The following is a 24638-nucleotide window of genomic DNA, read 5'->3' on the forward strand; positions in this document are numbered from 1 at the left end:
GAAATAAAATACCTAAAGACATATGTACACATCCTACCTTCAAAAGCAAACCTGGTGCTGACATCTGAACATGCACAGGGTGTTTTAGGAGATGCATGACTCTGAAGAGGGAGTGGGCTAATTCATGGAACTTGAGACCATAAGAAATAACCATTCTTAAGGGGATAACAGATCATACCATTAGCATCTTTTGCTTTCACTTCTGCTCTGCCAATAAGAATCTTGTGATTTAAAAAACTTTCTGCCATGACTCGCAGCCAAGAGATCTCATTCCCTAAATTCAAGGCTGAAAGAGAAAACGCTGGGATAGTCTGAAATGGAGTTTTTCTTTTTCCTTTTCCTTTACGGCTCTTGGAGGAACTGGAACAGATTAGGCTCCAGTTGTGAAGAATTTTCTTAGCCTGGCAAATCCACAGAGGAGTGCATGGATTTGGTAAACAAAAAAACCTCTTGAAAACACCACTATCAATCTTTTTGAATCTGCATTTAGATAACAAGAGGGCATGTTTCACTATGATGTGGCCTGCCTTAGACAGTAAATGCAGATTTATACCTTTCAGAAATACAGAATTTTGCTACATAGATTATATGGATCTTGAAGGCAGTATAGCCTTGGTGTTTCAGAATCAAAGCTGAAAGAAGTTGCAGTCAAGGTTAGAGAACAAACTGGAAAGACTAAGGACCAACTCTGAGACAGAGACCTGAAAAAGAAGAAGGAATGAGCACTACAGGTATTTAAAGATGTTAAAAGATAATTTAAAAGTGAATGCTAAATTAGAGCAATCTGTAGCTGTTATGCAGTTAACACACAAAAAATAAGCTATGACTCAGATATTCTTTTCACTTTTACTACTATATGAATTGTATATGAGTGGGGAAGCTCAGAGAATGTCCCAGATACTGCTGGAACAAAAAAAATTCCACCTAAAGTACTTGCATATAAATTCCCAACAGTGGGAGTATGTACATATACACAGTTGCTTAGAGGAGAATAATAAGAGATTCAACAACTCAGAGGGATATATTGTCATTTGAACTGTAAACCACGACATTAAAAAAAAACCCAACACATATTTACATATATCCTCACTCTAGCCACTTGCCCAGACAGACCCTACAGTTTGTCTACTACACAAGTTTTTCCTGTTTGTTTGTTTGTTTGTTTTACCTGTTCTAACTGCATTGCGAGCCTGATTGACTGTCATTTGTCCTGTGACGTGCATAAGGAGCTTGGTTTGTGGACTAGTTTGGATATGTGCTGCAGAAACCACCGCTGTGGGTACTGTGCTGGAGTTCACTGGCACACCGTTCCCCTGGAGCTTCTGGGATGTTCCACTAGCAGTAGAAGGGCTGACCATAGTTACCACTCGTCCTGTTTGGCCAGCAGTAGACATGGGAGCTTTCGTTTGTGATGCACTTGTCACCGTCCTGCCAAAATTAAAAGCAAACCACCAAAACACAACTGAAAAAATTAGCTAGTTATAAAAGCCCACAGGCCTTCAATTATCCAATTTTAGCATTAAATACAAGAACGGAATAATTTTGGACTTGAAACTAGATAAACTATTTATACACTTGTATAATACTATACCTTGTAACTGGAGCCACATAATTTCCGGGAAAAACACCAATCTTGCTTGTATGCATGGAAGTTCCCTTGAACCAGCCATCTTGGCAGCGTTCAAACACTAGGAACATTTCTCCCTTCCGCAGTTCCAGTTCATCTTCTTTTCGAGGAGTGTAAGGGTATATAGCAATATAGCTAAAAGACAGGAAAAAAGATGCAATCAATAAAGCTAAAACAACTGAAAACATCACTTGTGTTTCTTGGCACAGAGAGTTCAGTCAGAGATGAGAAGGCATGGCAAAAAGGGTTATGGGTTAGTTGATCCATCATACCATTACAATATTAAAATATGTTATGGTAATAGTAGAGGAAAAAATGACAATTAAGAATACCCTCTTGACTGCACTTTAAGGGAATGCAAAATACTAGTAATAGGACTGTCCATCTTCTTAATTAAGTTAGTGATCTTAATTAAGTAGGTATTTATCCACTACATATACCACTTCTCTCTCCCTACACCTGCTTCTAGTACCTCTCACATTTTGTGACACACCAACTTCTTTTTTTTTTGAGAGTTGGGGAGAATGGAGAAGTTTTGTTGGTTGGGGGTGAAAGATCAGTATCAGAGCTACTTTACAAACTGCAAAACTGGAGTTTCCCTGTGCAAACTGCAGTGCAAAAGAAAGAGATGTTACCGGAAATTAAAGTCTATGGGTAAGGTAGTTAGCAGTTACTTACTTGTAAAGTTTATTGCCTTTTTTATTTTCCAAGCAACACTAATGCATAATACAGTGCATTTGAAATCGCAGTGAGAGTTCAGAAATATTTTGCATTTTTTCTTTTTTAAAAAGCATTCTTAGGAAAAAAAGTTTAAAAAGCGCTGAAGCTCCTGCAGTTGCATCTTGGAACATTCCTAGGGAAATCTTTGATAAGATGGTACAGTTTCCTATTATCACATTAGAAAGCGATACTGTTATAATCTCTACAGTGTTCTATTTTCTGCCACAGTTGGAACATAAGAAAAATGTTTGAATGTTGTTTACATAATTATTGACCCAAACCTATGGAAAACAGCATTCTCATAAATCCCATTTTCTCAAAATATACTTTTCACAAGAGGGAGACAATTAAGCAGACGAGTGGACTATCCCCTTTTTTGAAAAAGGATCCACAGTTACTTGCAATGCTAGTCTTTCCCTTTACGAAACATTCTTTCATCAAAATTGTCTCTTGTGCACAGTAACAATAGCATTAATTGCATGCTTCTCCTTTTTGCATTAGGTTTTTGTTTCCTGCTGTCCACCCAAGAAACTTTGCAGAATCTGCAAAAATCCTTTAAAGGCAATACAGGTACCTGGTAAAGCAAGTAAAAAATACGCTTTAAAGGCAACATACAGTACACTGACAGAAGAAAGCTTCACTGGTACATGATTCAGGGGTGATCTACAAAGCCACACATTGAAGCTCCATGGAAAAGCAATTGATTTGCTTTAATTGATGTTCATTAACTTTCCCTTTAGTTAAATCATTCCAAATTTCATTAGTATCCTCATATAGAGCAACCCTTTAAAGACGGAGGATGGAGGTAAATGAGTTGGGAACTTGATTAACTGCACTAGGCACAATAATCCATAAAAAGCAGTGTTAAAATGCTTGACACCAAACGAACAGCCCAAATCCAGATGCACCTGCTATACAAGAAGGGCGCTCTTCTGGAGTGGGAGGAAACCTGGTGGGAAAATAAAAAGAAAGACATGGAGCAAAAGCAGTCCTTTCATTATTCAAATGGAATGGGCTGCCCAGGGAAGTAGTGGATTCTCCGTCCCTGGAGGTTTTTAAGATGAGACTGGATGTGGCACTTAGTGCCATGGTCTAGTAACCACAGTGGTAGTGGATCAAGGGTTGGACTTGATGATCTCGGAGGTCCCTTCCAACCCAGCTGATTCTATGATTCTATGAAATGTGTCCTATTAGATGGTTCAGCATCTCCTGAATTTTATATTTTCTTTTACAGTTCCTATTCCTTAAGCTGCACACAAAGAAGTTTTCAAGAAGATGTCGGCAGCACACGTTAATATACAAAATATTTTCACCCAGAAGGATGACGCACATTTGCTTGTATTACAAGTGTGAAGATGGAGTGCTAACTAGCAGCTTTCTGCCTTCATTCCGAATTGCCACCCAATAATTAAGTGTACTGTAGAATCTTCAGTCAAATTTCAATTGCAACTGACACAAGTAATCTGACAGTAACATGCTAATATAACAACAGTCTAAATGAAATACAGTGCTTTTGGTGTTTTGGCACAAGTTATTCCATATGAGAATAGCCTTTTCATACCATATGTAATGGAAAACATTGAATAAATTTACTCCAGTATTTGACACTTGTGAGTTATGCAGTATTGAGTGCTAACACAAGGATTCATTCATCTTCTGCAGGATAAATACTTTATATTTTTGAAGTGAGCTCTTTCTATACGCAGCAAGAGATGATTATATTTATCTAAGACATAAACAATGCTCAGTATGAAGGCTGTTTGGGGCTATCACCTTTATGCATGCTTTTGTTCTGAGCTGTATGCTTGGCTTTCTGGCAATTCTAGCAGAATGCAGCCAGCTGGTGTGATACACATACAGGTGAAGTTATCGATCTCGTTCCATTTTTCTAACTGGCAAAAAGTTTCTATTTTACTTACACACTTGGACGAGTTTGTGGCCGTAAATGTGCCATTTGGTCAGTTGATCCTGATGTAGACCTTTGTATTACACCTGTAGACTGAGGTCCAGAAGCAGCCGACGCAATGATTGCAGCAGACAAGAGAGGTGGTGGCGGAAGTGGGGGATTCATATTCTGATTTTATAAGAAAAAAAAAAATAGCAACAATGATCAATATTGTTTGATGCATTGAATCAATGGCAAAAAACCCCCAAAATCATGACATTCTAAGGAAACGGAAAAAAACCATCCAAGTCCAGTATTCCTTTACCTACTGGTACAATATAACTGGAAAGCTGGGTTTGTCTGTATTTCTCTTTTTCTGATTTAAAATATTGAAGTTTTGGCAGCTAATTAAGCTGATGACAAGCAATTTCTCAGCACGGGAAAAATGGAAAGCATTGTTTCTAATTATAACATCTTTAGGATAGGGCTTGACAAAAATTCAGAAGCCTTCCAGGAGGTAGACTTTGCATCCTGCTGCTGGCTGTACTTCATAACATGATTGTTTTTGTAACCTGAAGCTGAAACATAATATACAATTCAGCTGCAGTACACCCAAAAGCACCCCTTCTGGGGGAAATTTTCTTTTGATGCATGGGTCACAAAAGCAAGCACAATATGAGACCATAGTCACTGAGCTATTGTTACCACTTTCTCCTATTCTTCTAGTTAAAAGAGTTAGCTTTTGAAATTCAGTATTATCAAGATTGGTAATCTTTAACAAATACCCCAGTAAAAAGGCACCGCAGATCTTAATGGGGGTCCTGCCTACAGACTTCTGTGCCTTTTGAGAATCAATGGAGCAATTGTTACCTTCTGCTCTGTAAAGCTTCAGACAATTCTTTAGGACCTTGTGTACTGACACTCCTGGGAAAAGGCACTCACAAAAGGAGAGCTGTTCCTTCCCCCCTTTCTAAAAATAACTATTTGTGTTACAACACACACAAAAAGAGTAATAAAAAACCTCCAGCATTTGAAAATGTAAAACTGAATTCATTTCAAACATAATCTTCAATTTAACACAATTCGTTAGTATTGAAACAAAACTCTAAACCATGACGCTTCAGGTTTAAAAACCACAGAACTAGAATATTATTTAACAAAATATCCTGAACTAGTGCCTGGTACTTCCAATACATCAGCATATAAATGCACAGCATTACATTATCAGTTTGAAAAATACGTAGGTGAAAGTAATTTTAATTCCCCTCAAACAGCCCACTAATAAAGTAGACTTGTTTTCGGTTTTTCTAAACTAAAAGGTATATGGAAATTAAGTTTTAGTTCTACACTGTGTGATTATTACCTCACTGCATTTGGTGAAAGTGTTAATAGAAAGACAGCTCTATAACCAGTTTTATGCTGTCAAGACCCAGTAAAGAACTGCATAATTAAAAGCCTTCAAATCTAGAGGAAACTGATCAAGTCTTACAGTTTTTCAGTCAAAATTCTTACGCTTAGCTATGGTATAAATTGCATGCTATATTGCAAAATATTCCAATTTTATTTATTTTTTTTTTTCTGATCGTTCTTAGGACCAAATAGGTTTTCGGTATCCAACACAAAACAGACATGACCTGCTGGAGAAACATCATTGTGAGCTTTAACACTAATAGTTATTTACAAGAATGGCAATTGCATTTGCTTCACATTCTAGATTCCTATCCATACAACAATCTTATTAAAGTACCTAGATAATTCATACCAAAACATTTCTCTTTCAGCTGTTTTACAGACCAAGTTATTTCCCACTCCCAGTCAGCTTCAACAAATGTCTTAGCTGAATCCAAGCTGAATCTAACTTTCAGGCAACCTGTCAATAAATTTAAACCTTTTTATAGGCATTTAGATGTCTTTATACATGGTACAACTTGTAAATCCACATTAGGAGATGATTGGCTAGAATGCTTTAAAATTAAACCTACTCGTGCACAATATCAAGGTTGTCACAATTCCACACTTCCTGCATCTCTAAAGATATAAATGCTGAGCATTGTATTTTATTCATTTGAACACATAATATACATTGAAGTTTTAGCTACAATAAAGGCACCTTCACGGCTCTATTATATCCTGCTATGTTCAGGTCCTGCTCCCCTTCCCTTGATAAAATATATCCAAATGATCCAGCCATGTTTTCAAGAAGTTTTCTGGCGTGTAGCCATTTTTCTAGCCACTGAGAAACACAACTACCAGAGCATATGCTAGTTTCTATAGTTCTCATAGTCAACATTTCATGAAAGAATATATGCAAACTGCACGTGATTCAAAAATTATGCTTAACAATAATTATTTGTTATTAAGTATTTATAAGTTATTAATAAGTATTTATAAGTATTAATAAGTATTTTAGGTAGCTGAAAGGGAAAAATTGAAAGCTTCTGCAAATACTTTTCAGACACCAGGTGTACTTTAAAGCACACAGAACAGCAAATAAATGATAATTTTTTTTTAATTGGAAGATGAAAAATTACATAATTTGATACTTAATTTATGTTTAAAGTTCAAATAGTACCTATACTATATGCAGACACATATTAGTAAATTTAAATATAATTAGGCTGCATTCCCATATCAGTCAACTGAAAATCAATAATCAGCTCACCCAAAGAATAATAAAAGGCACAGTAGTGGAAAGGAATATTCATTAACTGTATTCACTCCCACAAGGTCTAGGAAAAAGCATATGGCTTGCAAAATTCCCTGAGGGCTAACTAATTAGGGCTCATGTTTAAAAAAATTCCTAAACTATATGTTATCAAGAACAGATTTCTCATACTAAACTTAATTGTTTCTTTCCGCTGCTTCCTCTTCCTAACAAAAGTTGATTTGAATTTTTGAATTTTTGTTGATTAAAATTAGAAGAGTTCTTATTTAAACCTCCTCCTGACTTACACTATTGAATCATCAGGAACTATACAAAAGAGAGCTGTATGTCATTAGTACACTACATAACCCTCACAGCTTGTGGTTCATTAATAATAATTCAGACTACTTTATATACTTCTACACAGAGGGGCAACTTTTCTTTTTGTGTGTGTACAAGAGAACAAGACCAGAAAAAATAGGGATTTTTTAATTTTTGAAATTTTCAGTGTGCAAGTGAATGCAAACCATCCAAATAAAGACCACCTATTTCTGCTAGCTAAGTGCACACATCAAGACACCATTTCAAAGTCAAAACATCCAATCTGCAGAAATAGCAATATGGACATCTAGGGTAATTGCAGTCCAAAACACTTTTGACTCCTCAAGAGACTGGAAAGGCAGAATGAAAGGAAGGTAAGTTATCTCTTGTTGCTACATTGTTTTGCTGCTGCTGCTGCTTTTGAATGTAACTAACTTTGTTGCGGTATATTTTGTTTCTATTTTTCCCATATCATGGTTCAAATCACATACTTCAAGATTTTTTTCAGCAAAATCTATGGTAACTAGATCTCCTCCACTAGATAACTACCTTATAAATTACATCCAAGGATTTCCTCCCAAGTAAATGAGCCTTACATAATTGTATGTGCATATTTTCACCCAACAACAGCTGAACTTAACATCTGTTATTTATATTTTACGAAGAACTTTAAATACACTAAGCACCTAGGAGGTTCAAAAATGCCGGTGGCCAAGAAGAGCAGACTAATTAATGCCCCCATTAGGGGCAAAGTTGTGGTTTGAAGTCCCAAAGAACAGTGTAAGTGATAATATCACAGCCGAAAGCCCTAGCTGTGAAAAGTCTATCTCAGTTCATAGCTTTTCAATTTCAAAGAATCAAACCTCAAAACATAAAGCAAGAATTAATGCTGTTGGCTAAAGAATTGCTGCCATGAAATAAAACTTCTAAATAAATTATCACAGGTTTTCTGAATGCAAATTAAAATCTGCTTAAATGACACAAGCAGCAGAGACTATATATGGTCACTCGACAAAAGCACTCTCATTCCTAAAGCTTATTTGTGTCAATTCTGGCTGCAAATTTGTAAATTATTTACTTCATACTATGTTGGGTACCAAACAGCACTTACAAAACATTATTATGAACATAACAAAATTAATACAATTGCCATTTTTAAACCACCATAATATTTCCCAAAATAACAATGTAAGAAACTAAAATGAAATCCTATATATGTACACAGAATAAAAGAGTCACAGGATCCTTTGGGCTAGGAATTAATCCAAACAGTCTTAGAGAAATTTGCTACACAAGACAACAGCTCAAAATATCTCCTCTTGACACTAAAAAAAGCAATCTTTCTTACAGCAGATAAGAGAAGACACTAGCTTTTCCTTGCTTTCAGATTCAGAACAGATAAATGTAGCAAAAATTTAGAATTATTGTACAGGAATATATCCTTCTCTTTTTCACTGATGGGTAATCATGCTCATCCTCAGATTTTTTCTTTCTCCCTTAATTTGAGTTGATCATTAAATAGAAGAAGTATAAATGGCTTGCTCTCAAAGAACAATTACTTTCAATAGTGTTATAAACATCAATATGCTTGACAGGAAGGAGATCCAACAAAAACACCTTCATGCTAAAGAGAAACTCATCCTGTTCTCATCCAATTCCCTTGTCATTTGCTTAGTATTCAGAAATTAAGAGAAAAGCTAAAGGGAGAAACTGAGAGAAACACAGGAATTTATACTTACGAAAGCAAAAAATACAAGAGCAAAAGGACTCAAGCTAACCACTTCTGATGTCTTAAAATGTACAGTCACAATTGTTCTGCAGCTTCAATTAATGGTCAAAATGTCAGGAAGGGTATTTCCAGAAGGGAAACATCTAAAGAAACAAGAATATCACTTTCTCCCTTGACCTGTCAGAACCAGTTTGCACATTTCTAACATGAACACAAGAGTTTATGATGCAAGAGAAAAAGTGGAAGTAAAAGATACATCTCACGGTCTGTGACTTTATAAACTGCATCATCATCTAATATCATCTACAGCAAAAGAATACAGGAATGACCTGACTCTAGCCTGAGCTGCCAGCTTGCATTTCAGTCATGCTGAAAACAAGTCAAGAAGAAACAGAACATTATGTACAGAAAGTTATTGACTTTAAAAGAGGGTGGCAGAGAATAATTCAGGTTCTCAGGGGGAATTATATGCCTAATTGGAAACATAAGCAGGAGCATGGTTATCACAAAGAGAAAGTAGCACCCCAAGAAACAAAGCAATCATATGGCAGGAGTTTCATTCCATGCTGCATTTAGCACTGTAATTTAATTCCTGTGGGTTCCAATGGTGAGATTGCCTTTGAACAAGCTTATGCAACTAAAGGACTCGAGGTGGTTTAATGACTTTGCACCAGCACCAAAATAAAGTATTTTTATGTGTTGGCATCAAATAAAGAGCTACTGATTCATATTAACAAACAGAAGTGTTTGTTACTGAGAGGAAAAAACAAAAGCAGCTTCTGACAGAACTTTTGAAATTATGGATTGAATCCTGCCTGCTCAATCATCTCCACAGCTTCAGTATCTCAGCCACAAATCAAATCAATTACTCAATGTTTGCAGTATATATTAGCTAGACTTGCATTCTGCCTAACAGCACAAATGATACCAAAACTGATTTGTTTGCTCACTTCTCACAGGTATTTTCTGAAGGACAGGATGAAAGAAGTACAAAAGACTCCATGAACTAATATATAAGCAGCTAATTGTTTCTAGTATTAGATGTACACCTCATAGGCAAAAAAGACCTGCAGATCCTTTCTGGTGACACCAACTTGAACACGAGCCAAGAATGTGCCCTTGTGGCAAAGAAGGATAATGGTATCCTGGGCTGCATTAGAAGGAGTCTTGCTAGCAAGGGACCTCAAGGGAGGTGATCCTTTCCCTCTCCTCTGCAACGATGAGGCCAAACCTGCAGTGCAAAATCCAGTTTTGGGCTCCCCAGAACAAGAGAGACACACACATACTGGAGAGTCCAGTGAAGGGTACCTGAGATAATTAAGAGGCTAGAGCATTTCTCCTAAGAGGAAAGGTTAAGAGAGCTGGGACTATTCAACCTAGAGAAGGTCCTTGGAGATATTCAAAAGCTATTTAGGCACAGTCCTGGGCAACTGGCTCTAGGTGGCCTTGCTTGAGCAGGGGGGTTAGACTAGATGACCTCAAGACCTTCTAACTTCATCTGCTCCACGACATTAAAATATGAATCTAAACATAAGAAGACTATTAATTGCTTCCAGGTTAGCATACATTTAACAGTAGGATTACACAGATGATCCACAGATTGAAGGAGTCAACAATTTAATTATAAGAGGACAAACCATTGCTACATGGTTTACTGCTACTCAGTAAGGCAAGGCAACAACACATGTTCTATATCAATATCAATAATAAAGTCATCTGTCTGGAGAGCAAAGAATATGAAATTTGTTTACCTGGATGAGAGCAATTACTATAACACTTAAAGATGATGAAAATTTATGGAATCAGGGTGGATAATTAGCTGAACATAAACTTTGTGCTACATTCAGGCCAAATGAACATATACAAATTCTGAAGATATAAGCATCAGGCTAACAGGGTAAAAAGGTCATACCATCAATATTTTCATCACTGAAAAACACTGTGCAGTACTGTATCCAGTTCTGGAATGTGTCACCATGTGCGTACCATGCCAGAAGGAATTATTGAAGATAATTCAGAAAACAACAGCATCATAATTTAAAGGACTGAAAAACATAACTTAAGAGTCCCAAAGAAAGCTGGCAAAATGCAACCAAGTCACACTTAAGCATTTACTTAAACAACAAAAAGTTCATACCAGAAGACAGACAATCCTGCCTTTGATTTTGCAGACAAATGTGTAAAATGATACAAGTGCCAAAAGTTGAAAGCAAAACTAAACACAGGGCTAGCAGCAGGGCTATTCATCATGTTTTACTTGGTTTAAAGACTGCAGGGATAATTAAACAGCTAAACAAGATCAAGTCTTGGGGTTTTTTGTTTGGGTTGTTTATTTTGTTTTTTAAACTAAGTAAAGATTTCTTACTGAACTGTGCTCCACCCATTAAAAGTTAAGGGCAGAATTTTTGGAGAAGAATTGAACTGCAAGAATTCCAATGTTCAAAATAACATTTCATTAAGTTCCCTTGAAGATCTGTGAAAACTGGTATCCACAATTTTTACTGCAGTTAAGGTCAGGCTCTGGTAAGTACAGTATGATATGAGCTTGTCTACCACAAGTATAGGAAACTAAAGAATTCCAGTTGGTTTTGGAAAGAAATCCTCCACTTTTTGAAGACATCATTTTATTGTCCAAAGGAAGCAGCATTGCAATGTATTTCTTCCTTTAAAAGATGGCCATTTGCAACACTTTTTCCTATTGCTCTCCAAGAGCCTTAGCTTGACTAAACTTGACATGCTAGATGTGTTCTTCATTTGCCGCGTAATCTTAATGAGGAGACAGCAGTTTTGAAAATTATTTTAGAGAATCTTGATAATCTTGAGTTAAGTAGAACAGAAATAACTGGCAACTGTGGTCTCAAGGTGATGTTTTTTTAAGATCTTGCTTGTTTCCCATAACTTTTCCCACAGCATAATCTCTTTTGTGCTCGTGTTTAAAAGAAACACTGTTCTGGAAGGAAGTGCGCTTCTCATGTTTACTACAGAGAAATTACACAGGAAAGCTGGAGAAATGACAAGATGCAAACATTATTGCATCAATAGTGCTTTTGCTATAGTTAAATTTATACCATTATACAGACAATAATCATAAAACCATTGATGCCTTAAGCCCCTAATGTTTTTTATTTTTCTAATATTGGTAAGCCTTATAAGTTTTATAAGTAGATTTTAAAAGCAGCAATTCTCCCTCCCTTGTCCCTTTCCCTCTAGACACATTCCTTAACCCTCCTATCCCCGAATCCAGTAGAAATGTTTAGTCTTTTGTCAAGGCAAGGCCTAGATTGTTGGCAGAACAGCATATCAGGGCCTAAACCACAGAACACGGTCAAAAACTGGGTGACTATGTACCCTTTGTGCTCTGATGAAGATGGGATGAACAGAGGGTCCCAAAAAGCCTCCAGACCCCTTCTCAGGGGGTGGACCCGGGGCAGACCAGAGTAAAGGCCACAGGGTGGACACATCTGGGATTGGATGGATGGTATTATAAAATGTAACATCTCAGGCACGGCCTGGGCGCGCGCATCTTGTAACATCTTTGCCTTGGCATAATAAACCCTTTCTTATCTCACCCCTAATTAACTGCTCCGGGAGATTTTTTTCAGCACCTAACTCCCACGGCAACACCATCATTTCATATCAGTGTATCAGAACTTGAGAAAAAATAATTACTGTACAAGACCAAAGAAAAATGGGAAGGCTGAGTTTTCTTAAGTGGTACTCACACCAAGAGCAGCTTGGTAGGTAACTTCTGACGGGAAGGTAAATGAAGGCCCTGTTGTGACTGGGCTGCTTGGGGGTGGAGTCACAATTAGCCCCGTAGTACCGATATGAACCTGTGAAAGAGAGAAAACCCAGCGGGATCAGTTCTGCGTCTGACACAGCTGTAGGCTTCATGGTCAAAATCACCAGTACTCTACTACCCGTAACCTTAAACTAGAAGTAATTTTTTGTTAGAGACTCACACAAACAATATAGGATCACACTGCTCACCTTTTCGTTTTTCACCCTGACACTTCTGAAACTTTGGAGACATATTAAATCAGCAGCATAAAACACAATTTTACCAATGTCAGTTTTCTTTTTTTTTTCCAAAAAAGGTTGTCAGATCCCAAAGATGTGCAAATAAAGCATATTTACTAGCTCATGTAAAACACTACAAATACTTGTTAAGCTCCATTACCACCTCTTTTCCCAAAGGGTAATCACTATGTGAAAGAGCCAATTGTTCACAAACTACAGAACAAAAAAAAAAGTCAGATAAATATTTCTGTTTGTCACAACTAGACTAATATGATACATTTCTGGAATACGTATAATCTTAAAATTGAATATTTTACTTTTACTAACATGCACTTTATTAATATCCATTATTATATTCAATTTAGAAACAAATCAAGACATTAAATCACTCTAGTTTCTAGTTTCCACAGTTAAATAAAAATTTTTTTGGCACTCTAGAAAATAACAACTGTGAAAAACACTAGCCTACAAGACCAAAAATATTTGCTATCATTATATAAGAAGTGTTATAAAATATTTTCCTTAAATGTTCTCATGTTGGAAGATAAGTTTTGTGAAAGCGTATGTTTAATATTAATTACATATAATTAATAATTTGAAATAAGTACACTGACAAAATCAGAAGCCTTTATAGTTGTAGTTGATTTCATGTGAATTACCTGAGAAGGGGCACTACAGGAAAGTCCCGTCAGCTCACTTATGCGGGCTGCTGCCGTTGGGTTGCTGGAGCTGATGAGGACAGGAGGACTAATCTCCATGGAGTGGCGATTCTGAGAAGACTGTGAAGCCTTGTTGGACATGGTGAGGGAGGTAAAAGAGTGTCGCTTTTTGGTGTTTTTCTTAGTATCTGTGTGCTTTTGGGTTGAATTGTTGTGGGCTGCCCCAGAGGTACCTTCTCCAGAGTCAATGGCAGAACCTGAGGGCTTATCCAATTCTATCAGCTGTTTGGCTGCTGTGTTAAACTACAAAAAACCAGTAACACATTAGTATTTTTTTAATTTATAAAAATCACCATAACAAAAAATCTATTTTCTTTTCACTCATAATATAATAGAATTTAAACCATACAAGATACGTTTTTCATTATAACAAAAATAGACAGTGATTAGAGGATTGGGAAATGCAACTAAAAAATACTATGTAAAAATCCTTCAAAAATATTAATTACTTCTCATCTTCAGTGTCTTTCATAACATAGGTAAGAATGTGTTGCTATACTTGTTTGTATCAGCTGTCTGTATATTTTCCAGAACAATGGTTATATAATCTCAGAAACCAGTTATATCAAAATTCAAATCAATAGTTTACTGTATATCTCACTGCTCTTCACCACAGCACGTGTTTCAGTTTAGTATATACTGAAAAAACCCACCTATCTGATTTCAATTATCTCTTTGGGTATAATTTATCATCCTAGAGTTTCCATACCATTTTAGTGGGGATTTGAGAGTGTGTACTCAAGTGTTAGTGCCTGTTCTAAAATGGTTAATTGTAAATACATTTTCCTAGTTGATGGAATGAGTCTGAAAACATTAACAGTGAAATACATTTTCTGACTCGTTTTTGTGTAATTTTTTTCAAGACTATATCTCCCATTTATAAATTTTTATAGAGATAGAAATGTAGTTGTTAGCCAAATAGTTAGCTGAAGTGCCAGCCTTAGGAAAGTGCTTTTTCTAACTCAGCTAAGTAATTTAGTTTGAAAAAACATTACAAAAAGCTTTACTGGCTGAACTGAAGGGACAGTTAATTGCAAGAAGCTAGGAAAGAATACCCAAAGGCAAGAAATCGCTAAATTGGTTTTTAAAAACTCCTTAAACAGAAGCCAAAATTGCACTAAGCAAGTTGAAACATTTTTAGTCTTCTTGTTTTCACAAGTCATGTGAAATTTTCTATCCCCAGGTACACATATCCTTACATCAAGCAATAAAAATAAATATATATATATATATTTGCCCTTTTAAAAGTAATAAATTCTATGCTGGTTGAAAGCAGTAATGTTTTTTGAAGTTCCCATCTCATTATGGCATTCACAAATTGAATTAATAAAACCTGACTTGATTCTTAGTATGGTTACACTTTTTTTTCGGTGACCTGAAGTACGTATTTCTCATCCCACAGGTAATATGAAAACACTTTTTCCATTCATCATTTTGCCTCATTTATTTAAATAAAATACTGTCAGTGCAGGAAGTGCATCTTATCAAGTATCCACAGCATACCTATCAGAAAAGCACAAACACTATTCCAAACCTCTGTATCTTTCTGTAACGCAAATTTGAATAATCATTGTTGCAGCTGAACGCACTGTTCCTAATCACTGCTGTCTTTCTATATAGAAAATACAGCTTTCAACACTTAAAACTGAAGAAGTTGTGGAAATTTTCTCAAGTGCTACCTCTTACTGTAAGTTGTTGTACCATATATGAGAAATGCAGGAAGATACAGAAGCTTTTATATACAGCTCTGTTAGATGTAAAAGCTGATCCTTCACCTGTTTAATAAGAGTGTATACTCTGACTTCCTAGATGTGCTAATTTGGTTTTGAGAGGCAGGTGTTAGGGACAGTGCAAAGCTTACTATTTCTCTGACTTGCTGACTGCTTTCATTTTGTGGCAAGTGTTGTTTGTGATTGACTGCATGACTCAAGTGTTAACAACAGAACATAGTGACTGCCGCCAAGTACTCTCATTTCAACTCCATTCAATGAAAACAGGTATCAAATAGCTAAGTGAAAATCACTGGTTTAACTGCTGAGGTCATTAACTTTCCCAAAGAGTATTTTAGGTCTAAGATTATTTATATTTCAGGTTATTTTAGAATCATCACCAGTACTGATTATTTTTGCTTTCAGAAAATTAAATACACAGTGAGCACAAGCTTATTGAGGACCCAGTTTTACTCACCTCAACATATGAAATCGGAAATATTCCTATTTTGTCAGCCAGCATTCCTTCTGCCCAGTTTTCATCCACACGGCGAATTACAGTCAGAACATCATCCTGTGTGAACATGCAGTGATTATGTCTCCCAGCTCTAATTTATCTTCTAATTTAATTTTCCTCCATAACACAGGGGTAATCAGAGAAGGCAGTACATGGACAAGAATGGCAAAGAAGGCACTCTGTAACAGAAACGTGCCACTTTTGGGGTTGAAGTCAGTTCAAGCTGTTCCTTTTCCTATTTTGTCAGAGTTCAACTAACTGCCCACATCTCAGTGTCTCACTATGGACACTTTGTCCATAGTGCCAGACTTCCTGTCATGTTCAGTCCATGTTACTCATCAGCCCCCCTTTAAGTCCCTGGCATTAATCAATAGAACCACAATCCTTTTCCTTCTCAACTGACTCATTACTTAATCTTCCCTAGATGTTGCTTTTCTACTTAAGTACTTAAGAACATTGGTAAGTGATATGACTTCTTTCAAATCTACAATCTGAGTGTTTTGAGAAGATGGAATGCTTTTAATTCGTAACATAGGTTATTTCTCATAAATTAAGAGCATCACTACTGCAATTATGAAAAACTGCATTCTCAGAAATAAAACCTCAGAGAAATTATATGTAATTTAGAAAGAGAAGGCAAAACTAATCAACATAGGAGAAATACTTCTAGAATTACTTGCCCTTTTCATATTTGTGAAGCTCCACTAAAAAATGCAGACAAGACTACAAAACAGTTATATTATTTCTTATCCAAGTGATTGAAATTATTAAAATAAAATAGCAATTGTATTCTCTTTTTACCTTTGAAAATGGTAAACAGTCTTTATCTGCTTCCTTGTCTTTTACTTCAAAGTCATAAAGTGCTTTGCACTGAGGTGGAGGTTGAGGTAAAGGTTTAATAATCTGTACAAAATTGGTAGGAAAAAAGCCATGGACGCCATTGACTTCTCCATGATACCAATTTTCATCCACCTGTCGACGTAAAATGATGATGTCTCCTTTACTGAATTTAAGATCTCCAGGTTCTTTTCCCTCGTAGTTATACAATGCTTTGGCACATGGTAACTGAGGTACACCCTAAAGAAGAAGAAAAAAATAATAAATCACTAGAATTTGATAAGCATTACTAAACAGATTTTTTTTTTTGGAGACTATGAATGAAACTGTATAAAATTGTAAAGTAAAATTACACACAATAAAAATATTCTATTGCAATGGTTCTACTGATTTTACCCAAACACGTAGGAAGAGCTTCAGTTTTATGCAGTCTTAATATCCCCCTGAATTTCATTACTATTTTTATTACTTCTACAATGTTGCTAGACACAAGAGAAGCAAAAAACCATAACACTTTAACCCTCATGTACTAACTCACTAAACTTAAACATTAAAAAAGAACCCAAACCAAACCAAACAAACTGGAAAGCAACCTGACCACTTGAGAGATCTGACAGAAAAAATGCTGCAAAAAAATACAGCGCTAGAATAACAAATTTGCTATAAGACCTTTAAGGCATTTTTCCTGCCTGACTTCCTTCTCTTCCTTACCTTATTTACTTCATGGGCAGAGAATGCTAAGGATGAGGACATAACAGAGGTGTTTTCCAGCTTGAAAAACAAATCTCACTTTATTAAAGGTGAGAAATTTCATCCTGGAGCAAGTCCTTTAGTTCAATTATTTATTTAAATCCACGGCTAAAAAGAATTACTGGAAAAGATCTGTTGAAGGTGTGTTATCCTTGGGTTTCTAGATTCCTCCATAATATCTGAAAACTATAGGTCATTGGTGCTACTCTTGAATGCATGTCAGAATGCTTACAATTTAATACTGTCACCCTCCCTTATATACGTGGCAAGTATTATTTTTCAATTGCTCAGCCTATGCCTCCAAATTTTGCAAGAGTGAGCCATAAAACTCTACAACTTTAGAGTTAAGTAAGGATGCTGCCTTCAGAACTCTCTTTTCTCTCCAACTTTAAATAAAAGTTTGGGTGCTCACCTCCTTAATGATATGAACAGCAGCAACCTGCATTACTAATACAGTCTTTCCAAAGCAAAGGCAGCATTTATAGTCACATAGAGCACAGTATTTCACATCTGTGATGCCAACCTTTATGGAAAAGGCAAATTTTAATGAAATGCAATGTTGGCAATCCGATTCACCAAATCTACTCCATGGTATGTCTCTCCTCTCAAGTCCTCTAACAGCTCAGATTGTAAACTGGAGTTCCATTTGCAATATGTCATGAGGTACATACCCAATGCAAGGAAATTCTCAGAAGGAATTACCACTTTGAGTCTGTCCCATTGGGCAGAAGACAGAGAGTTGATAATTCATTTCACATTTAACGCTTAAAATTTTATCTTTCAATATAATCTAATTTTTTTGGACAAGTTTATTTTTTGTGCAAGTATATTAATAATGTCTCAAATAGATACATTACATCTCAAAAATTACCTTATTTAATGATTTTTTAGTATAAAAACAGTCAAAGAAAAACCCTATGTATATACATAGGTACACTGGAGTATGATTTACATATGAATACAGGAAAATAACAGTTCATTCTGTTGCATCCAGGATCAGTATGAAAAATATATTAGTAGGATTCATGCAATTGTTCACAATTGGTGATCTTCAGACTGAAGCAAACAATATTTTTCTTCATGATTACGCTTAATTGCATCAGTGCACAATGTGTACACCACTGGCATGCTCTGTACAATCCTGGATAGGGGAAAAAACCATCAGCTAGAGAATTTGTGGGCCTCAACTGAGTGAGAGGAAAAATAATAGTCACAATAGAAGAACTAAAAAATATTATACATATGTATTTTTCAGTCTTATGTGCTCTCTTCTTATGAAGGAAGCGGTCAGTGTAGATGGAGTAAGAGCAAGGTCCAGAGAGAGAACTCTCAGGGAGAGGAAGCAAAAAGAAACACCTCTAAACAAGAGAGGACACACTGTTTGCTTAACCCTTTCCATCACAACAACAAAAAAGGAAACAAAAATTACAGCCCTTCAGTGATTACGAGTCAAGAAATACTTGGTAGAAAGAGGGCCTCAAGCGATTATGGCTAGTCCAGGACATACACATCTCTCTTGCACCAGAAGTAATAGATGACTTTTCCCAGGAATCACCTCATTGTCCAGGGAGAAATCTTTCTGTGTCCCCATAGTGAGGAGTAACTTTTAGATTAGCTCTGTGTACAAAGTACAGTTGGAAAAAAATTATTTTTAAAAATGAAACACATCAAAACAAATCAGAAGTGCCAGCTAAGTGGATCATGTCAAAGTGATCAGACTCATCAATTAGTCATCATTTAATTGTTAGAACTCAATATTGCATTTATGAAGTTTATCACAAAGCCTTTCATGAACAATTCTGCATTCAAATGTACAAACATCTGTTTATGTTTTATAGGAAGTTCCTTTCCCAGTGTATAGGTTGAGTTTCTGCAAAGCTTGTTTCCCACGTTAAATAGAAATGGTTCCAGTCCATAATTTCTAACAGAACAAAGTTCAACAAAACACACAGCTCTCAGTTGGCCTGCCAGGGATTAAAGTTAAATGACTCACAAGAGAAGTGAATGCCTTTTCCTTCTGTTCCAGGGGAAGGATGACGTGAGAAGAAGCGGGTGCAATGGAGGGCACTGTTCTCAGGGGTTCAGTATCAAGAGCCCTCAAGCACCATGTTCACATTCCTCCTCATCTGAGCAACCTGGGAGCTGTGGCTCATGGCCACTGCCTTTGGGCCCTTGAGCTCAGCAGCCTTAGGCAGCTCCAGCCCCCCTCTGCCCCTCCGGCTGTTCACCAGGAGAGATGGCCATGAGGATACAACTGAGCTGGAGTTTACATTTCACTCTGTGTCTCTCACTTGGCTAAACATGAAAGGAAGGCTTTGGAGAAAAACTTTGCAGCCTACCCTTAGGTTTACAGCTGCCACTTACCCTGCCAGCAACAACAACAACAGCAAAAACCCAGACAAAAACCATTTTAGGAAATTAAAATATAAAACTCAGACTCCACAAAAAATAGGTTTCTTAGAATTATTTCCTTAGTCCTTATGCAAAATCTTTATGCAAAAATATCTGAACTTCTAATGATACTGCATTATACAAATAATTTAAATTAATTTTTAGCTAAGGCATGGATATACATACATTTCACATGCCAGATTCCTTTAAAGAAAATAATATATGATGACATCAAAACAAGTGGCTTAACAAGAATATGAAAAAATGCATATGCATTCATATATATGAGGCTGAAGTTCCTCAAATTTCTTCTCCTAACCCAGATATTTTGTCTTAGAAACTTAAAGAACTCACAGTTTTGCTCTCTGGATTTATACTTTGTTTTCAGTCACCTTATTTCAAACTTTACTTTTTTAATGGACAATATGCAACTGTATGTATTTTTCATAAGCTTAAGCCAAGAGAAACTCATGCCTGCACAGAAACACAAGAGATTTCCTTTAAAAAGGAGTTTCAGTGGCAGAAGCCCAAATGTAAATACGCTTACATTGGCATAAAACAGTGTTCATTCTATAACTTATTGCACTTGGAGAACCAGCATAAACTAAAGTAGCAAAAATAGTAAAACCACTCTAAGAAATGAATGGAACAGATACTGGGACATCTGTATCTCTGTTTCCTTCCAAGCCTCCCCAGACACGGTGCTGCTGGTTGTCACTTTTCCAAGCAAGCAAGGCATTCCCTGTTCTCTGGCTGCAAGACTGGGAAATGGCCTGGGCTTTCCTGTGAGCAAGTTGAATTTACCCAGAATATCTATGCTACTTTCATCTGTCTGAGGTTCTTAGACACTGAGCGTCTTCAAGAGGCCAGGAAATCCTCTTTTTATAGAAGTACTGTTTATGTTAGTAGTAAGACAGACAAAAACAGCTTTCTGAAACTGTCTACATGGACAACAAAAGCTCTATCAGCCTCCAAAACAAGCCATCCTCAGCAGCAATTTCTAGGCCTACCTTTCTTTACAGAAAATCTAAAAACTGGAAGTTACTATCATTTTAATCCATGTTGTGAGAGGATCTTTAATAACCATCGGTTATTCGCAGTTTTCTTACAAGGAAAATCAGAAAATTGGTTTTTCTTCACTTACATTTTTATTTTCTTTCCATGCAGTTCCTAAATCAAACCAGTTGCACTAATAATCAAGACAAGACAAGAAACAATCACAAAAATTCTCAAATTACATAGCAATTTAAAGTGCAGTAAGTCTAGTGCTATAGAGGTACTTTTTCAGTCAGCTCTTTTCCCCCCTCCAAAAGAACCAGTATTGTAAGACATACTTGATTGCCAATGAAATCTGCCTCTATATAAGGAATGGAGTTTGTTAATATGCTGCAGCCAAAGCTTGTTTGCAAGGCAGATTTGCGTCAAGTGAGTTCTTTATGTGTACATTCTCCAGTAGGTACAGGTATACCCAAGATTTCCTCTTCAGACTCCTAGTCATTCAAACCTTTTAAAGGACAGTATTGCTTCTTCTAATCTTCTAATCTATTCTCTTACATATTATTGCCTTCCTGACTCAAATCTTTCAAATGCATCCTTTCTATTTTTTTCTTTAATGTGTATATTTGCTTTCTTGCCTTCTTTGGCCTTCATTAAGCTGTCCAGTCCTGCATGCAAGAACATCCCTTTTTGCATCTATATTTTTTTCACATCTCTTTCATCTCACTGGCTCAAATAACTATTTTCAAGTCTTAACTTAAGGCCACCTGATCTGTGCAGTTCAGTTTTCTTTGTTTCAGCCTCCTTTGTTCTCTCTGTACTTGCATTTAAATTTTCACATATTTCGAGACAGAGCTTATGAGAATATTTCACTGAAGACCTTCTGAAACTGCTTATATTAAAAGATGAGTTTCCTTAAGTAGGATTTCCTTTTAAAGGAAGAAAATGTGCTCCCTCTGTTAAGATACAGGTATATTGGACCTGAACAAACTAAATACTCAGCTTTGCAGAACAGACCAACCTATATTTGAAACTAAGTCTCCCTTGTTCTTATCAAGTTCCAGAACACAAAGTGTCTCCACAATCCAAGAAGAATGTTAAAAGCTGCCTCCTTTCATTTCCTTTTCTCATCTAAGGAACGATACAAAAAAGGTCAGATTTGTGCAAAGAAAGGCTAATGAGCATTTTTAATGTGTATCTGACAGTAAATTGTTAGTGGAATCAATTTTAGATACTGCTGCCATCAGAAGTATCTTAGAAGACTGCTGAGGTCATCAGTGCAAATGAAATTATTTCAAGTTAAAGCATCTCTGAAGTTCCTGCTATCTGGATGATAAAAAAGTAAGATATTTTTATGTCAAGAGGCTGCATCAAGTTGCCAGTATACTGTAATAACCCTAAAAACAAACCTTTGGTATCATCTAATATGAATTACTATCACTCTACTGAATACAGTAAACTAGTAGTTTTTTATATATTAGTTCACTAGATGAAGGAAGTGAGCAATGTTGTTAAGTATATTAATTTCTACTGGTTTCTAATGATACAGTTCTACTAAACCTCATCTTTCTCTGCACACAAAGCATGTGTGCAGCGACTTTGACTTAAGTCAAACATTTGACTTAAAAGAGTAAAAAATTTGAATTTGTTTTGAAATTCCATATTCAAATATGGTTATTCACAGATTGGTACAGCTTTGATTTTAATAAAAGTAGAACATGACCATTGAGAGGAAACTAGCTAGCCAGGTTAGCCTGATTAAAGAGATCATGTTTGAAACCCATCTGTGTGTAACTTATCCATGACCTACATAACAATCATCATTTTGAAGAAAGACTACTTTAGGAAAAATATCAGGGTGCAGGATAAAAAACATGATCAAGTCAACACTTTTGTTATACTTTTGGAAAAGCTGAATAACTGTAATCAGTACAAATTTTAGGATCTTGACAAATGAAGAAATGGGATTATATTTTTACTACTACTTAATTCAACCAAAGTTAAAAATTCTTCAGATCTGCAAAACTTCTCTGCTGGTAGCTAACTACTACAGAATATGGTAAATTTTCTCTAATGCTTGCACACGATAAGTAACACCAGTACTAGCTGTAGATGTAATAGTGTGTGAAATACCTCAATAGTCTTTATTAATTTTCAAGGCTTCAGCCACCTAATGCAGGTTGACATGCTCAGCGCTTCTAGAGCTCTTTGCGTATCTCTTTTGAGGACTTTATCAGTTAACTTTGTTCTCAAGAACTTGCAGAAGAATTTCACAGCACAGTGTCAGAGAAACCTATATTTTATAGCAGAAGGGTAGCTCCTTTAATCATGTAAGCAATTTTTATGTGTTCTTTTGAGGTAAACTATCAATGACCTACTTAAAGTAGTCATTTTAATCAAGTCCTTTTTGCTTCCTCTGTCTTAACAGCTTTTAGAAGAAAACATTTAGGCATTTTTTTGTGTCTGATGTTAAGAAATAAACATAAGGTTGTTTAATATAAGCATGAGCAACTCCCACAAAGTTGTTTTGAAATTAAAAGCTGGAATACAGAAGAATGAAAGGAATTTAAAAATGTTGCCTTAAGGCCTAAGCAATCAGATTAAGAATATGTAAGGTTAGAAAGGGACAGTTACAAAGCTTTCCAAAGGCACTTTGCCCAGTCCTTTTCTGTGTAACACCTGTCTTTGTAAAAACTTTTTCTCAAAAGAAAAAATTAGTGTCTTCAGAATGCTGCCTTCTTTTCTTTGCCTATCCAAAATACAAAGCTCTCAGCTACTTCCTCTCCCAAGGTTTGTTAAGTAAAGAAAAGTCCAAACACTTTCCACTGAACTAAGCTCTCAAACTAACAAAACAAGTAAGTAAAAATAGGAAAAAGGAGAAGAAAATAATTATATCCTGCACACAGTGTGTCTCCAAATATTTTACCTGTATGCACTTGACAGGTACAAGATTGCTTCTTCCCACGAGCAAACAAAATGAAGAGTGAGGAAACTGCTCTGTGTAGGAAAAACTGAGGAGGTAACTTTCAAGATGTAGAAGAGAATTCAGGTCTGTATTCCCACTGATTTGCATATCAAACAATTCCAAGTGTTTAAACACCTTTTGATTAATTGTTTACTACAAAACCTTTTGCTTTGAAAAACCCCAGATCCTTGTTAGAATCTAAACAAAACCTTAAAGTGTGCACTACATTGAGCTAGGATGTTTATATAAAATAGCTTTTTCCAAAAGCAATGATTTCTTTAAAGATTTGCTCTTATAAGCTCTTCTACCAACATCACTGGTCAAAGCAGAAGTGCCACTATCCCCATAGTTTTCTCTTGGTATGTTAGGACTCTTGAGCATTTGATGTCTCCATCAAACTGTTAATTTTTCTTGTCCCAGTGCCACTGTACAGCAGCATGCATCTCCTAATCTCTCACCTCAAGTTAATATGCAGCATTAAGTTCATTTCACTTAAACTCTTCTAGCAGTGTATTTTCCAAAGCATTCTCCTTTCATCTATGGGGTCTGAGACAAAGACCCCATACTTCTACTCAAAGAAAAGGAAAAAGAAAGACACCCACCTCTCTCAGCAAGCATACATCTAAAACTGTGAGACTGAGTAGTGGGACTTATTAGTCCTCGGAACTGCCACAAACTTCTGAACATCCCTGAAGAAGTTTCAGTGTGGGGTGGGATGTTAGAGTATATCTAGTGTCCTCAATCGTATCCAGTTTCTCACCATTAAAACCCCCATGAACATCCAAAGTTACAAAGGCAGGTAATAATG

At 36.2% G+C, this 24638-nt stretch overlaps 1 protein-coding gene across 4 annotated transcripts in view; it reads right to left on the reverse strand.

Moving 5' to 3' along the window:
• SH3RF1 (SH3 domain containing ring finger 1) overlaps positions 1–24638 on the reverse strand; it is an 82966-nt gene that overhangs the window by 13695 nt on the left and 44633 nt on the right. For all 4 annotated transcript variants that reach the window (XM_064652453.1, XM_064652452.1, XM_064652450.1 and 1 more), the window contains exons 3-9: positions 16693–16968; positions 15853–15948; positions 13606–13908; positions 12649–12759; positions 4267–4421; positions 1592–1762; positions 1169–1428 (exon numbers count right to left, since the gene is read on the reverse strand). In XM_064652453.1, coding sequence (XP_064508523.1) covers positions 1169–1428; positions 1592–1762; positions 4267–4421; positions 12649–12759; positions 13606–13908; positions 15853–15948; positions 16693–16968 — 1372 coding nt within the window. The remainder of the gene's footprint in view (positions 1–1168; positions 1429–1591; positions 1763–4266; positions 4422–12648; positions 12760–13605; positions 13909–15852; positions 15949–16692; positions 16969–24638) is intronic.

This window comes from Pseudopipra pipra, chromosome 4 (genome assembly GCF_036250125.1).
Source record: "Pseudopipra pipra isolate bDixPip1 chromosome 4, bDixPip1.hap1, whole genome shotgun sequence".
Taxonomy (NCBI): domain Eukaryota; kingdom Metazoa; phylum Chordata; class Aves; order Passeriformes; family Pipridae; genus Pseudopipra; species Pseudopipra pipra.